The sequence below is a fragment of the Carcharhinus amblyrhynchos genome, chromosome 15 (assembly GCF_965287045.1).
Source record: "Carcharhinus amblyrhynchos chromosome 15, sCarAmb.v2.hapA, whole genome shotgun sequence".
Taxonomy (NCBI): domain Eukaryota; kingdom Metazoa; phylum Chordata; class Chondrichthyes; order Carcharhiniformes; family Carcharhinidae; genus Carcharhinus; species Carcharhinus amblyrhynchos.
In genome coordinates, this window is record NC_137338.1 from 65,407,800 (window position 1) to 65,425,196 (window position 17,397).

General features: G+C 44.5%; 1 protein-coding gene across 2 annotated transcripts in view; it reads left to right on the top strand.

The window, feature by feature from the left end:
* The window catches only part of LOC145353376 (E3 ubiquitin-protein ligase Midline-1), a 255,742-nt gene that overhangs the window by 168,940 nt on the left and 69,405 nt on the right, over positions 1–17,397 (top strand). For both annotated transcript variants that reach the window (XM_080204088.1, XM_080204089.1), the window contains exon 4: positions 17,207–17,314. In XM_080204088.1, the coding sequence (XP_080060214.1) occupies positions 17,207–17,314 (108 nt within the window). The remainder of the gene's footprint in view (positions 1–17,206; positions 17,315–17,397) is intronic.

Here is a 17,397-nt window from a genome sequence, read left to right on the forward strand (position 1 = left end):
ACTATCCGTTTGTATCCCTCTATTCCCAGTCAGTACATGTGACAATCTAGATAAGTCTTAAATGATCCAAGCAAATCTTCCTCAACCACCTTACTTGGTAGTGCATTCCAGGCCGCCACCACCCTCTGTGTAAAATATGTCCCCCTGCATATCTGTATTGAACCTTGCCACACTTATCTTGAATTTGTGACCCTTTGTGTTTGTCATTTCCAAACTGGGAAAAAGCTTCCAACTGTTCACCCTATCTATGCCCTTCATCATTTTATAAACTTCTATTAGGTCTCCCCTCAACCTCCGTCTTTCCATGGAGAACAATTCTAGTTTACTCAATCTCTCCTCTTAGCTAAGGCCCTCCATAGCAGGCAACATCCTGATAAACCTTTTCTGCACTCTCTCCAAAGCCTCCAGGTCCTTCTGGTAGTGTGATACCAGAACTGGACGCAGTATTCCAAATGTGACCTAACCAATATTCTATATAACTGCAACATCATATGCCAACTTTTATATTCTATGCCCCGTCCAATAGAGGCAAGCGTAACATATGCCTTCTTCACCACCCTCTCCACCTGTGCTGCCACCTTTAAGGATCTGTGGACTTGCACACCCAGGTCTCTCTGTGTGTCAATACTCCTGATGGTTCTGCCATTTATTGTATAGCTCCCCCCTGCAAAATGCATCACTTCGCATTTATCTGGATTAAATTCCATCTGCCATTTCTCCACCCAACTTACCAGCCGATCTATATCCTGCTGTTTCTCCGACAATGTTCATCACTATCCACAACTCCAGCAATCTTTGTGTCATCCACAAACTTACTAATCAGACCAGCTACATCTTCTTCCAAATCATTTATATATATATCACAAACAGCAGCAGTCCCAGCACAGAGCCCTGCGAAACACCACTAGTCATAAACCTCCAATCAGAAAAAGATCTGTCCACTGCTACCCCCTGTCTTCTATGGTCAAGCCAGTTCTGAATCCATCTAGCTAATTCACCCTTGATCCCGTGTGATTTAACCTTTTGCACCAGCCTACCATGAGGGTCAAAGAACAAAGAACAACACAGCACAGGAAACAGGCCCTTCGGCCCAACAAGCCCATGCTGCCATTTTAACAATGTGCTTTTCCTTCTCCACCCTTGACCCATGTCTATGCTTATGGTACCCCCATTGGAAACCAGATTAAAGGGAGAATAATTTAGGGACAATTTGTTACACCAATTAACCCAAGAGCACATCTTTGGGGTGTGGAAGGAAACCGGAGCACTCAGAGGAAACCCACGCAACCACAGGGGGAATGCGCAAACTCCCACAGACACTGGCCCAAATCCATGTATCCGCACAGCTAACAGTGATAGTCACAGCTGTCGTGGTGCCCATCTGCTGGTCCAGTTTAAGCATACACAAATGACGCAAAGTACTAGGCTACTCTCGAAACATCCAAGAGCAGCTCACGCACGACCCACCGTGTGTGTGCCCCTCGTTAGACAACAACGTGGACCGACACACCTGTGGAGTAAAAGAGAATAACATCAACACATGCAACAGTTGATTTCCAGGAACGTCCCGAGGTTCTGATCGTTATTTAAAACAGTCTCCTATAACCCTCCATCCTTGTTTCGCTCATGTGTCTATCTAAGTAAATCTTAAACAAGTCCAGCGTGCCTGCCTCCACCACCTTACTTGGCAGTGCATTCCATATCCCCATGACCCTCTGTGTGAAAAACCTCCCTCTACCATCCAAATTATACCTCGCCTCCCTCACCCTAAGCCGTGGTCCCTCGTGATATTTGTCTCCAATCTAGGAAAAGGCCTGCAACTGTTTACTCTATCTATACCCTTCATAATCTTATACACCTCTATTAGATCCCCCCTCAATCTCCGTCTTTCTAAGGAAAACAGCCCTAATTTACCCAATCTTTCCTCATAACCCAGCCTTTCCATACCAGGCAGCATCCTGGTAAACCTCCTCTGCACTCTCTCCAGGGCCTCCACGTCCTTCTGGTAGTAAGGTGACCAGAACTGGACGCAGTACTCCAAATGCGGTCTAACCAACGTTCTATACAACTGCAGCATTAGATGCCAGCTCTTGTACTCTATACCCCTTCCTATAAAGGCTGGCATACCGTAAGGTTTCTTCGCAACCTTCTCCACCTGTGTTGCCACCTTCAGAGACTTGTGCACTCGCACTCCCAGGTCCCTCTGTATATCTATACTCTTAATAGGTCTACCCTTTATCATATAACTCCCCTCTACATTATTCCTTCCAAAATGCATCACCTCGCATTTATCAGGATTAAATTCCAACTGCCATCTATCTGCCCAATATACCAGCCTATCTATATCCTGCTGTGTCACCTGACACTCCTCCTCACTGTCCGCCAATCCTGCCATCTTTCTGTCATCTGCAAACTTGCTGATCACACCACGTACACCCTCTTCCAAGTCATTTATATATATTACGAATAGAAGAGGTCCCAGTACTGAGCCCTGCGGCACACCACTGGTGACAGACCTCCAGCTAGAAAAGGACCCTTCCACTACTACTCTCTGCCTCCTCTTAACAAGCCAGTTCTCAATCCATCTAGATACCTGTCCTTGTGTCCCATGAGCTTTAACCTTTTCAATCAACCTACCATGAGGGACTTTGTCAAATGCCTTACTGAAATCCGTATAAATGACATCAACGGCTCGTCCTTCGTCGACCGTTTTTGTCACCTCCTCAAAAAATTCTACCAGATTCGTAAGGCAAGACCTCCCCTTAACAAAGCCATGCTGACCTTATCAAAACCTTGTCAAATGCTTTACTAAAATTCATGTAGACAACATCCACAGCCCTTCCCTCATCAATCATTTTCGTCACCTCCTCAAAAAACTAATTTCAATCATTCTATGCTAACTATTTGTTTGGATTAATTAATGGCTCACAGGTGTTGGTCGATATCCAGATGTATAAAATGTTTATACCTCTTGTTGGTAATAATGAAACCAATGAGTTGAGTTATCTCTGGAATCTGAACTTCTATAATTTGGATCACTCGGCTCAGTTGATCAAACACATAAGGTGACTTTTTATCTAACTTGTCTTACGGGGGAACCTGACGAGATTAGATTCTCGATGTTATTTAACATTGAAGGCCATGGAAAGTAAAATGACTGGCCCCAATCAGGTCACACCAGCTCCTCTCCATATGGATTCATTCAAGATGACCTTGTAAAGACTGGCAATAAACACCACTTCTGAGACTGTTTTATTGGGGCTGTATTTTAGTGTTCCTCACTACAGAGAAAAGTAAATGTGAGGAATAAGGTGAGAAAAGATCAATATAAAGCGATAAGGCATTTATCTGGGGATTTTTTATCGCCGCTGTGAGCTTGTTGCCAAATGTGATTATGGAAAATAAAGATGGGAAAAATCTTGTTATGACCTTAGTAATTGGGGGTGGGGGGGTCATCATTCAATTGCTAGACAAATTTCCATTTTGCTCTCCTTGCACCATCATGGTAGTTACATGAAATGGTAATAATACAGCTTTATTAATCACAATGATCAATCTTTATCAATTAATCTGCAAACAGATATGTGATGAGGGAACTCCGAGTTATGGACAGCTTTGGAGAGTTCTTCAGTATCCTGGTGAATATGTATCCCTCAACCAATATCCCTGCAAACAGATTATCTGGACATTACTCCATTGCTGTTGGTGGGAATCTGCTAATTGAACCATAGAAGAATCATAGAAGTCCTGCATTGCAGAAAAGCCTATTTGGCCCATCACTGTGACTCTCTTCTCTGCAAGCTAAGCTTTTTGATGGTCCTCGCCTCTCCCAGTGCCCCTCCAAACAGTCAGCCTCCAGATGTCACAGCTATCAATGACTGTCCCCCAGCTGCCAGTGTCAATAGCCACCATCTTCACACTCTATTTGCAGGTGTCCTTGTAATGGAAGTATGGACGCCAAGGAGGTTGTGACCCAGACCCAGTGGTCAATTCACCGTACAGAAGGTCTTTAGGTATATCACCATCATCTACCTGATGAATGTTCCAAGCCAGAGCAGATGATGTTGGCTTAGCAACAAATGAATCCTGATGAAGTTAGTACACTCCAGGACCTCTGCGGTCCTTAACCTGCCAAGTGATGCAGCAACCCTCTGACAGAGCATCTTAGCCAGGCCCTCTTCCCACCCCTATCCCTGTAACCTACACATTTAACATGGCTGATCCCCCTCTAGCCTACACATCTTGTGACGCTAAGGGGCAATTTAATATGACCAGTCCACCAAACTTGCACTCTTTTGGACTGTGGGAGGAAACTGGAGCACCCAGAGGAAACTCACACGTACGCAGGGAAAAGGTGCAAACTCCACACAGTCACCAAAGCCAGAATTGAACCCAGGTCCCTGGCGCTGTGAGGCAGCAGTGCTAATCATTGGCTGCAGTGTTTCCTATATTAAAATAGTGACTTCACTTCAAGAAGGCACTTCATTCACTGTGAAACATTTTGAGGTTGTGAATAGCACTCAGTTAAATTGAAAGATTCTTTGGAATCCTTTTGTCCCCCAGCCTTAGAAACAAGCAGTCAGCACAGATGAGCGCTGAAACTTCCCCTACTTGGCTCGTGAGTGTTACCTTAACATTTATATCCTTCCGTTCCCAACCTCTTTAATCCCTCTAATTTACTTCACTTATTACTGTTAGTGAGCTTTGTAGGGTTTTATCTCAGCTGCCTGCTGAGGGATTAGCCATTACCTTATGCAATGTTTTAATGGTGTTATAAATACCTGCTGAACTTCTGACATAAATAATACTGAAGGCAGACCTCCTATGTTGAAGTCATAAATCTGTCCTCTATGAATGCATTAAGTTTTTTATTTCATCTGGGGCACAGATCCTCTCAATGCCTGCTCTCTACCCCACCCCTGAACAGAAAGAAAATGAAGAAACTGTTGGTGGCTTTTTGGTTTAATTAGACTTGCCATTTTCCATTTAAATTGGAATATATTCTTAATAAGTCATCATTTTGGGTTGGCTTAAATGCAGCAAACAGAATCTCAAAATTCAGCTGTGGTTGTGTCAAATGTTGATGCTTTCTCCCTGGAACGATAGCTGGCTCATCCGTTCCATGAGACTGTGACACTGCTCCTATCCGGAACGATTATGATGTCACTGTTTCTTTGAGGTGCCACAGAGGCCTAGAAATTAAGTAATAGAAAGTTACTGTCTCAGTTGCAGCCTGTTTTAAATTACTCCATCCCTAGGCACTGACAGTGTCACAAGACGGAATCCCATTGGAACAATGTCATTTTGTCCCATCGAAACAGAATTATTTTAGATTGTGTTGAACTCACAGTGTAATGAGGATAGAAAAGAGTTTTCAAATCTATTAAATCGATGTTTTCTATTGATTCACAGGCTGGAGATTTCCCCTCCCCCTGCCAGATGTGGGCATTGTCATGGGCAGGATGGGAAAATTTGGACAGCAACTTTATTTACCAGCCCCACCTGTGACGATGCCCATCGCTGGCAGGACATAAAATCCCACCCACAATGGGGGATTTCGAAATCTTCCAGAATTTCCTGAAATTTTTGGTGTGGGAGAGGCCTTCCTCTCCAAGGGGTGCCTCCGGCAGCCCAGAAATACTCATCAATTTGAAATTGACTGGGGTCTCCGAAATGGTGCTGGTGGGAGGAGGGTGTAGGGGGGGGGCTCCTTTTCATATCTCCTCTTCGTTTCTCCTCTTCATCTGCTCGTGGGTGACCTGCTGGTTTTTGGAACATGTTGTACAACAGCTGACGTCACTACATCACAGATAAACATACTCGACTTTGGGGATGGGGGGATCTCTACCCTTACAATGTAAATGCAATTATATTTGTAGAAGTCATGTGATTGAAATGCCATGTGACCCAATGTCACATGGGTGTCGGCTGTCACTTGATTCCCTGTCCCTTGACAACATCTACTTGGAATCCTGAGTTCCTGCTTCACAACCACAATCTTTTTATATCATATCATTTGAAGGAAATTTAATGAAGAAGCAGAAAATTACAAAATCATGAGATAGATACTGGGCTGTAATGTGAGAGTGAGGGGAGAGGACCAATGGCTTATTCAAAATGTTAGCTTCCATAGAATTCCCACAGTGCAGAAAGAGGCCATTTGGCCCATCGACCACAATCCTACCTACATCACACTCCCATAACCCTCATTTACCCTGCTAAACCCCCAAGCTACGAAGAGATGGGTGGCAAGATGGAGAACTACTAACAATGGAGTGTAGAGGGGCTACACATGGACCCATATTCTTCGAGTTGTCAGGCTAGAGAAAGTTGCAAAGACAGTGAGGTTTGAAGATGAGGATGGTGACCTGAAATGCAATGTATTGTGGGGCATGGAGTCACTGTAGGTCATAGGATCATAGAATCCTGACAGTGCAGAAGGAGGCCAATCGGCCCATCAAGTCCACACCGATCACAATCCCACCCAAGCCCAGTTCCCATAATCCCACATTTTTACCCTGCTAATCCCATGACACTGAGGTCAATTTAGCATAGTCAATCCACCTAACCCACATATCTTTGGACTGTCAGAGGAAATCAGAGGAAATGCACACAGACTCGAGGAGAATGTGCAAACTCCACACAGACAGTGAAGGAATTAAACCTTGGTACCCTGGTGCTGTGAGGCAGCAACGTGATGTGATAATGCTGTGCTATTGTGCCAACCTGTCAGTGAGTACAGGGGTGATTGATTGGTACTTGGGACATTGTGAGAATGGAAATTTGGGTAGCTAACCTTGGAATAAATGGGAGTTCCCAGAGGGCGAAGAATGAGAGAGGCAGTAAGGAGAGATAGGGAAAATCTGATATAAACATGATAACATTTTGAGATATTCTGTGGTATAATGGGAGCAGAGATGGGCATTATTGGAGATGGAAGGAAGTAGTTTTGGTGAAATAGACTGTGAGGTTAACAGCTGTACTCCTAGTGGTTTAAGGAGGCAGATAATCCCTGAGTAAAGGAGCCTTTAATTTGTTTCTGGCTTCTGGGATGACCCGGGAATAACACAAGAATTGGCTGAGGTGAACAAGAACACAATCTTGCCTTATGGCAGAAATGCCGAGGTAAAATTGAAATAGAACCAACAAGCAAAATTCAGGTGAGTAGAAGATTGGGAGAGATTTTGATTCAGGATCCAGGAGCAGAGTTCAATCTACTGGAGAAGTCAGAAGCTTAGGAGCTTCCAGAGTGCAACCAAGGAATCCAGTGGAGTAGTAGCATTCAGCTCAGGAGGCCACGAGATACCTTGGGCTAAAATGGGACTTACCTTTGGTAAGAAACAAGGGGGGAGCCTTGGTTAATGCAGCAACAAAGCAGGGTCCCTGAGCCAGAGGTAGGGACGGAGGGAAAGTACCCTAAAGTCTTCTGAGTATCACTACATAATTGACATGTAACACCAATGCATTGTGCAAAGTGGTGGATCTTCCAGAATTCTCCCTCCTCATTCTCGAGGAAGCATCAATCTCCATTTCAGTGCATTGTTTACTCTGCTGCAATTTCCTTTCTGAGCTTTCCCAGCTCCCTGCTCATGCCCGGAACAGGAGAAGGAGTGGTGAAGACTTGGGAGAGGAAACTGCTGCCAAAGGAGCACAAGAGCAGAGGTCAGAACCTTGGAAGAGGCTGATCGACCCAGGGCCATTTCAGTGACACTCATGGCATGGCTTTGAGCAACACCAGATGTTTAACATAACTCTGCACACATTAAACAGTAAGAAGTCTCACAACACCAGGTTAAAATCCAAGAGGTTTATTTGGAATCACAAGCTTTTGGAACGCTGTCCTTGATCAGGTGAGTGGAGAGGTGGGTTCACAAACATGGCACATATAGACAGAGATACAATCGGAAGATAATGGTTGGAATGCGAGTCTTTACAAGTAATCAAGATTTTACAGGTACAGACAGTGTTTGTGAACTCACCTCTCCACTCACCTAATGAAAGAGCAATGCTCTGAAAGCTCGTGATTCTAAATAAACCTGTTGGACTTTAACCTGGTGCTGTGAGACTTCTTACTGTGCTTGCCGCAGTCCAATGCCAGCATTTCCACATCACATTAAACAGGACATTGTATTGAAAGTATTCCCCAGCATATTTAAATCAATCGCAGCCTGCCTTTGGAACGCAAAGAGAAGCAGATCTCCCCAGGCAGAATCTATCAGCACCAGTACACATTCAAATAAAATCCTACTATGCAGTTTGATGGCACACTCCATTATCTGAGGGCCACTCCATGAATAAAGAAATTCTGCCCCCGTTTGTTTGAAATATGCAGCCTAGCTCTGTCCATTCATCTCAAACACAGACTAAACACAGCGATGGGTGGAGTGGGGTGGCCACTTTCTCTTCAGAGGCCATGTCTTTAAGATTCTCTTTTCTGCTGGTCAGACACAGTGGAGGGTTAATCTGAGATGCAAAAGGAAAAAACACAGACCTTGTCTTAGTTTGAAAAAAGATTTAAAAATGTCGAAAGCAGATGTTTGGAGGAGGATCAGGGCCCAGCTGTAACCTGAGACAGTAACCTCTTGCAAAGGGCCTGCTGATTGTCAGAAAATGTGTGCTTGCTTTTACCCTCCTCTGCCCAATGAATGTCAAGGCTGCAGAAATAAAACCCAAATATAATCATATTGTTGTAGTTTGCCAGTGCAACAAAATGCAACAAATACCAGCCCCAGGAATTAACTGGGCGGACGGATGTCTTGTTAACTATCTGTGGCCATTGGGGGCCGGATTCCTGAAGTAAAAATAAAACATTGCAGATGCTGGAAATCTGAAATCAAAATCGAAATTGCTGGCAATCCTCAGCTGGTCTAGAAAGTATCTGAGGAGAGAGAAGCAGAGTTGAGGCTTTAGGTCTGCCTCTTCCTGATCAAGGGTCTTTGACTGGACACTTTGGTGTGGAGCTTGCAGCCCTCAGAGCTGTAACACCAGCAGCTCTGTGGCGAGAGTAAACTGGAAGGAGATGTTCTTGGGGAAAAGTACTGAAGGAAGGTGGCAGATTTTCAAGGAATGTTTGTCTGGAGCTCTGCACGACAATGTTCCGATGAGACAGGGAGGTTTTGGTAGGTTGTGGGAACCGTGGTGCACGAAGGTTGTGATGAACCTAGTCAGAAAAAAAAGAAAGGCTTACAGAAGGTTCAGAGAGCTAGGTGATGTTAAGGATCTAGAGGAGTATACAATTGTAGGAAGGAGCTTAAAAAGGAAATGAGGAGAGCCAGAAGGAGTCATGAGAAGGCCTTGGCGGGTAAGATTAAGGAGAATCCCAAGGCGTTCTACAAATATGTGAAGAGTAAAAGGATGAGAAGTGAAGGGATAGGACCTATAAAAGGTGAAGGGGGAAATGTCTGTGTGGAACCGGAAGAAATGGCAGAGGTGCTTAATGAGTACTTTGCCTCGGTATTCATGGTGGAAAGTGACCTGGGAGGTTGTACTACAGGTTTGCAGTGGACTGAAAACATTGAATATGTGGATGTTAAGAAAGAGGATGTGTTGGAACTTTTAAATTCTATCGAGATAGATAAGTCGCCGGGACCTGATGAGATGTACCCCAGGTTACTGTGGGAGGTGAGGGAAGAGATTGCAGAGCCCCTGGCGATGATCTTTGCGTCATCAATGGAGACGGGAGAGGCTCCGGAGGATTGGAAAATTGCGGATGCGTTTCCTATTTTCAAGAAAGGGAACAGGGATAGCCCGGGAAATTACCAACCAGTGAGTCTGACCTCAGTTGTTAGTAAGTTGATGGAGAGGATACTGAGGGACAGGATTTATGAACATTTAGAGAAGTTTAGTCTGATCAGAAATAGTCAGCATGGCTTTGTCAAGGGCAGATCATGCCTTACGAGCCTAGTTGAGTTCTTTGAAAATGTGACTGAACACATTGACGAAGGAAGAGCGGTGGATGTGGTTTACATGGACTTCATGGTGTTTGATAAGGTCCCCCATGCAAGACTTCTTGAAGAGGTGAGAGGACATGGGATCCAAGGGGCTGTTGCTTTGTGGATCCAGAACTGGCTTGCCTACAGAAGGCAGAGAGTGGTTGTGGATGGGTCTTTTTCTGCATGGAAGTCAGTCACCAGTAGAGCGCCCCAGGGATCTGTTCTAGGACCCTTGCTGTTTGTCATTTTCATAAATGACCTGGATGAGGAAGTGGAGGGATGGGTTAGTAAGTTTGCCGATGACACGAAGGTTGGTTGTGTTGTGGTTAGTCTGGAGGGATGTCAGAAGTTGCAGCGAGACATAGGATGCAAGACTGGGCGGAGAAGTGGCAGATGGACTTCAACTAAATGTGTAGTGGTCTATTTTGGCAGGTCCAACGGGATGCAGGAGTACAATATCAAGCGTAGGAGTCTTAGCAGTGTTGAGGAGCAGAAGGATCTTGGGGTCCGGGTCCATAGGATTCTTAAATCGGCCTCGCAGGTGGAGGATGTGGTCAAGAAGGCGAATTTGCAGGAAGACTTAGACAGGTTGCAGAGCTGGGCCGAGAGGTGGCGGATGGAGTTTAATGCGGAGAAGTGTGAGGTAATTCACTTTGGTAGGAATAACAGATGTGTTGAGTATAGGGCTAACGGGAAGACTTTGAATAGTGTGGATGAACAGAGGGATCTACGTGTATGTGTACATAGATCCCTGAAAGTTGGGAATCAAGTAGATAAGGTTGTTAAGAAGGCATACGGTGTCTTGGCGTTTATTGGTAGGGGGATTGAATTTCGGAGTCGTAGCGTTATGTTGCAACTGTACACAACTCTGGTGCGGCCGCACTTGGAGTACTGTGTGCAGTTCTGGTCCCCACATTACAGGAAGGATGTGGAGGCTTTGGAGAGGGTGCAGAGGAGGTTTATCAGGATGTTGCCTGGTATGGAGGGGAGATCCTATGAGGAGAGGCTGAGGGATTTGGGGTTGTTTTCGCTGGAAAGAAGGCGGCTAAGAGGGGATCTTATTGAAACATATAAGATGATTAGAGGTTTAGATAGGGTGGACAGTGATAGCCTTTTTCCTCTGATGGAAAAATCTAGCACGAGGGGGCATGGCTTTAAACTAAGGGGGGGTAGTTATAGGACAGATGTCAGGGGTAGGTTCTTTACCCAGAGGGTGGTGAGGGATTGGAATGCCCTGCCTGCTGCAGTTGTAAATGCGCCTAGTTTGGGGGCGTTTAAGAGGTCTGTGGACAGGTTTATGGACGAAAAGGGATTGGTTTAGGTTAGTGGGTCATTGTTGTTGTTTTTTTTTAACTGGTCGGCGCAACATCGTGGGCCGAAGGGCCTGTTCTGCGCTGTAATGTTCTATGTTCTATGTTCTATGGTGTGCGAGCCTTCATTAATCAAGGGATTGAGTTTAGGAGTCGGGAGGTAATGCTGCAACTTTATAAGACCCTTGCCAGACCCCACTTGGAGTACTGTGCGCAGTTCTGGTCGCCTCACTGCAAGAAGGATGTGGAAGCTATTGAGAGGGTGCAGAGGAGATTTACAAGGATGTTGCCTGGATTGGGAGGCATGCCTTATGAAGATAGGTTGAGGGAGCTAGGTCTCTTCTCCCTGGAGAGACGAAGGTTGAGAGGCAACCTGATAGAGATTCAAAAGATATTGAGAGGTATAGATAGGGTGGATTCTCGGAGGCTATTTCCCAGGGCTGAAATGGTCGCTTTGAGAGGACACAGGTTTAAGGTGCTGGAGAATAGGACATGTCAGGGGTAAGTTTTTCACTCAGAGGGTGGTGAGTGAGTGGAATTGGTTGCTGTTGGTGGTGGTAGAGGCGAATTCGCTGGGATCTTTTAAGAGACTTCTGGATGAGTAGATGGGATTTAATGGGATTGAGAGTTATAGATAGGCCTGGTAGGTATGGATATGATCAGTGCAACTTGTGGGCCGAAGGGCCTGTTTGTGCTGTAGTGTTCTTTGAGAGCTTGTGCATGAATCTGGAAGGTGTGGCTCATCAGATCCCACTCCAGCAGAGCACACTCTGATGGTTGTACTAGAACCTGTCAGGTACTTGGCTTTGCTTTTCTCTTTCCAGCCTGCTTGGCACCCCTATCCCTTCCCCTCCCGCCCCAGCCCAACAGGGCAGCATCCTCCCATTCATCCCCCCAACCAATCCCTCCGCCTCTGCTCCCTCATCCACTCCCCAAGTCCCTCTGCCTCTTACACCTGTCTCCCCAATCCCTCCTCCTCTTCTCACCCGCCCTCCCCCAGTCCCCCCACTTCTCCTCACATCTGCCAGACCTTTGCTGGAGCCCAGACTTGAAACTTTGGCTTTATTCTCTCCCCATGGATGCTGTCAGACCTGCTGACATTTTCCAGCATTTTCTGTTATTGAAGATTTATAGTATTTGCATCAGAATCATCAGCCAGCCTGGTTCCTTATCAGATTATTTAAAACGCAGTATCAATCTGAGTATTATAGGATGGTTATAGCACAGGAAGAGGTTGACCACATTGACTTTCTGTAAGAGAAACTCTGCAATGGATGAGTGAAAGTTCCCAAACAATCCCTGCGCTCTTTTGGTTTCTCAATCATTTTAAACATTCCTCAATTTGTGGATCTGAGAATTCCAGTGTGGCAGTGTTTATAATATTGGATTGATGCGTTCCAGCATTCCCCTTGGAACAGTGACATATATAGCAGCCAGATGTGCTCCGTGACTGACCCTTATTGGTGGAGAGATGGTCACATCTGGTTGAGCTTCCGACTGTGATTTAGATCTGGGGAAGTAATTTGTGAAACACTTTCCTGTAGTTTCGCAACCTCAAACAAGCCCACATTTTGAGGCGGGTCACAAAAAATGTTTAACTGTTCCTGAAAGAAATCATATAATCCCTACAGTACAGAAGGAGGCCACTTGGCCCATTGAGTCTGCACTGACTCTCACTTGGGCTTACCCATACCCCATGTTTTTACCCTGCTAACCTACATATCTTGGCACACTAAGAGGCAATTTAGCATCGTCAATCAACCTAACCTGCACATCTTTGGACTACAGTGGAACACTAGGGTGAAAAGTTATTACTATACCAGGAGTTAACGTGTCTGAAAAGCATAGGAGTGTTGGGCAAGAGATTTGGTGCAAAGTGGAACAGAGGCAGCAGAACTTTAGAAGCAGTCCAAGCTTACAGAGTGTGAAAGATGGCTGGCTGAACAAGAGAGAGTCAGAATAGATAGAACAAGCACACACACATGTCCTCTTTTCAATCTGTATTTGTGTGTTACCCTTGAAGCTACCCATTCAGCCTTTGTGTCTGAGTCATTATGATGATGGATGCATGATGGAGGCAGTCAAGTGAGAAAACTGGCTCTTTTATGCTTTACAACATGAGCCTTAACCAACCTCTACTCCCTGCCTAATTACAGTGTGTATCTCAGCAGAAATTAGTATTAACAATGCCTGACAGGAGACCGACTTTAATAAGTTACCGTCAGTGCTCAGCACCTGCCCAAAAGCTCTCTTGGAATAGCATCCTTAAGACAGTGGTAGGAATTACGGGTGACTTATTATCGCAGTATTAACCCCTGAGGAAGGCTTTCAACTGTCAGGTTTCAAGACGCCTGTTAATTAGCGAAAGGGAAGGCAATGTTATTGTTCAGCGTGTTATTGTTAGACCACATCCATGAAGGCTGCTGAGATCTCGCTGCATTCAGACATATTTGTCTTTATGAGTTAGAGGTGGGTTATGTTATTGTTGGGCACTCCCGCCAGTGTTGTGGAAACTGAACCGAGGTTTATGTTTCTCCATTTGTGTGTGGTTTGGATGACTGAGTGCAAATGAACGCTTTTCCCTGGCTCCTCCAAACCTTGATTTATCTCAGTGACAGAACGTTCACCCATCGTGTGAAACAAATCTCAAGAATGTGAGGGTTCATCATTTTACTGATTAACCGCTTCATCTTTACCTTCTCCACACTGAATGCAGCTTGTTTAAATTGAGAGAGTTGATTAAAAAGGCACATCAACTGCCCCGCCTTGTGTAACCCTTGAACCTGGTGCTTGTGTGAATTGTCCTGTTTATTAGCAGATTTCAGAGCAACTGGGAAAGCAGGAAAACTGCTGAAGTGGTGTTATTTTTTCACATGGGCTTGCAATTATGCCTCTTTGCTCCTGAATCTTCTCCTGAGGGAGACATACATGTCCCAGAAGCACAGAAGTACAGCAATGGGTTTGCATGGATACGGGCAGCTTGAATTATTTGGTCAAAGGTAACCATAACAACCATCTCTTTTATTCAGTCTCTCAGGGAGGAAGATTCCCTTGATTTATTTACTTCCGGGTCAGTTTGCAGATGACTGGTTTTGTCCATCAGCTGCATTTTATTAATTTGTTTTAACCTCTGGTTTAGTGTCAATCTTCTTGCAGTTTACAGATCCACAGAGCATCAGAAGATAACACGATGAAGGATTTATCCTCCTAGATTAAAATGAGTGGATTTCATTTCTGTTTTCAACAAAGGAAGATTAATGCTCATTATTATGGGATTGTTTTAAAAGGGGGTTTACCGAGAATGTTTGGTGGTAAAGGTGGTTTCTCAAAGCAAAGGGAGAGCCTTCTAGAATGTCATTACTAGGACATTACTAAGATTAAAGTGTATTTGTCCAGTAAATAGCACTAATTTCTAAAAAAGTCAGGAATGAAGCACTTGGTAAGATCAGTTTAAAGTTAAAAGTTATTATTGCCACAGTAGACTTACGTTAACACTGCAATGAAGTTACCTTGAAAATCTCCTAGTCGCCACAGTCCAGCACCAGTTCAGGTACACTGAGGGAAAACTTTATACGGCCAATGCACCTAATCAGCACGTCTTTCGGATTGTGGGAGCCATGATGTGGAGATGCCGGCATTGGGCTGAGATAGGCACAGTAAGAAGATTTACAACACCAGATTAAAGTCCAACAGGTTTATTTGGTAGCATAAGCTTTCGGAGCACTGCTCCTTCATCAGGTGAGTGCAGCTGGTGAAGATGCGGCGCCCTGAAAACTCGTGCTACCGAATAAACCTGTTGGACTTTAATCTGGTGTTGTGAGACTTCTCACTGTGGACAGTGGGAGGAAACTGGAGCACCTGGAGGAAACCCCCACAGACACAGGGAGAACATGCAGACTCCGCGCAGACAGTGACCCAAGCCAGGAATCGAACCCTGGGTCCCTGGCGCTGTGAGGCAGCAATGCGAACCACCGTGCCAGCCAGCGTTTTATCCCACAATATGCACAGATGCATACGTAATGACACATGTAACTGCATACACGTGTATGCACACGCACAAACATATATATAGATGTACATAAACACAAATGTACATTATGCATACATGTTCAGATATATTGAGAAGCTCATATACATTATACATACTATACAAAAGAAATATACTTTATACAGACATGGGCCCTTCCTAAAATAAGATTTCAGACATTAAAGTTCTGATTTTATCCTAGAATGTGTGATGAGTGATCAAGAAAAAACCTAAATCCAGGCCTTGCTTACATGTTCATGGGCCCATCATGAGCCAGGCATATTAGTGCAACTCAAAAGGTGGAAATGGGCGATTGATTGACCATGGGATATACCCACTGCCTTGTTTATTGAGTAATGAATTCAGCTTTATCTCTGTCTCCCAGATCCTAAAAATGAATGAAGAAGGTACATCAAGTTTTCAATCACTTTTACACTCCATTGACTTGTGTGCTGCACCTTCTAAATATTGAAGAATGTTTTCAAGGTCCTTCACAAAAGTGCAATATAAACATTGAGTGAGGGCAGGAAAGACTAATGGGATGGGAGAACACACTGAGATGTTTAGGGAGGGAATTCTAAGCATAGGGCTGAAGGCTGGCCTGCCAGTGATTGGATGTAAGGTTGGTGAGCTGCATAAAAGGCCTGAGTGGGAATAATGCACTGAAGGCAGATGAGAAGCTGAGCTTTCACATAAGTCCATAGTCACAATGGTTCATTTAGACTCAAGAATAGCTTCTTCTTGTTGCCATCAGACTTTTGAATGGACCTACCTTGCACTAAGTTGATCTTTCTCTACATCCTAGCTATGACTGTAATACTACATTCTGTACCCTCTCCTTTCCTTCTCTATGAATGGTATGCTTTGACTGTATAGCATGCAAAAAACAATACATTTCACTATACTAATACATGTGGCAATAATAAATGAAATCAAATCAAAATCTCCTCATGGATACAATTGGAATTGGCAATAATTCCAGTACCTTAGATTTATAGAATGCCTACAGTGCATTGGGCCCATCAAATCTGCACCGAGTCTGACAGAGCACCTTACTCAGGTCCTCCCCCCAACCCCCGTCCCTATAATCCCACAAATTTACCACAGCTAATCCATCTAACCAATCTTTGGGCATTAAGGGACAATTTATCATGGCCAATCCAACTAACCTGCACATCTTTGGACTGTGAGAGGAAACCGGAGCTCCCGAAGAAAACTCATGCAGGCATGGGGAGAATGTGCAGACTCCGCACAGGCAGTGACCCGAGGCCAGAATCGAACCTGGATCCCTGATGCTGTGAGACAACAGAGCTAACCACTGTGCCACCATGCTGCACCCATCCCAAGTTTTGAAATAATTTCAAGGCTAAGCAGCATTATGAGGCAAACAAAAAACAGCTTGTTGACATGTAAGCCTGACTGAGTGTGTTTTGACAGTTCAGATTTTCTGGGCTTGCCTCAGCCCTTTTTGCAAGCTGTTGGTCGGGTTATTTTTGCCAGTGTTTTTTTTTGGATATGCAACTGTCTAATCCTATTTCTCAATCACCCTAAGTGCGTCTGAGGAGTGTCCTTTTGAATCCACGTAGGTCCTCTGTGAACTTGGCTGAGTCAGTGCTGCTGATCCAGAAAGAACTCTTCCAGTGTATAAAAATATAACAAAATTTACTCCAACTTATAAATCAATAATAAAGAAACTTCATTACTCCAAATTTGAGATCTCACCCTGGGCCACTCCAAGTTCCTCACAATTTCCAACATGTTTTAATTTATACTGAGTCAGTGAATCATCACATCATTCTGTCAATCGTTACATGATTTACTGGGTCAGCTGACCCTTACAGCTTGTTACCATTGGTCACATTACAATAGATCCAATGTTATCATGGTTACATTCTAACAAGTGCTGTACTAAAGGAAACACTCTCATCTGTTGACAGGTGAATGCAACACGGCAAGAAGACAAACTAACAGAGGAGTGTGACCAACTGATTGAAATTATCCAACAACGAAGGCAAATCATTGGTACAAAAATTAAGGAAGGGAAGGTAAGGAGTAGATCATTCCTGGTGACTAGAGTCATTGACAACAGATCTGATGGAACAAGTTCGAGGGGCTGAATGGTCTACTT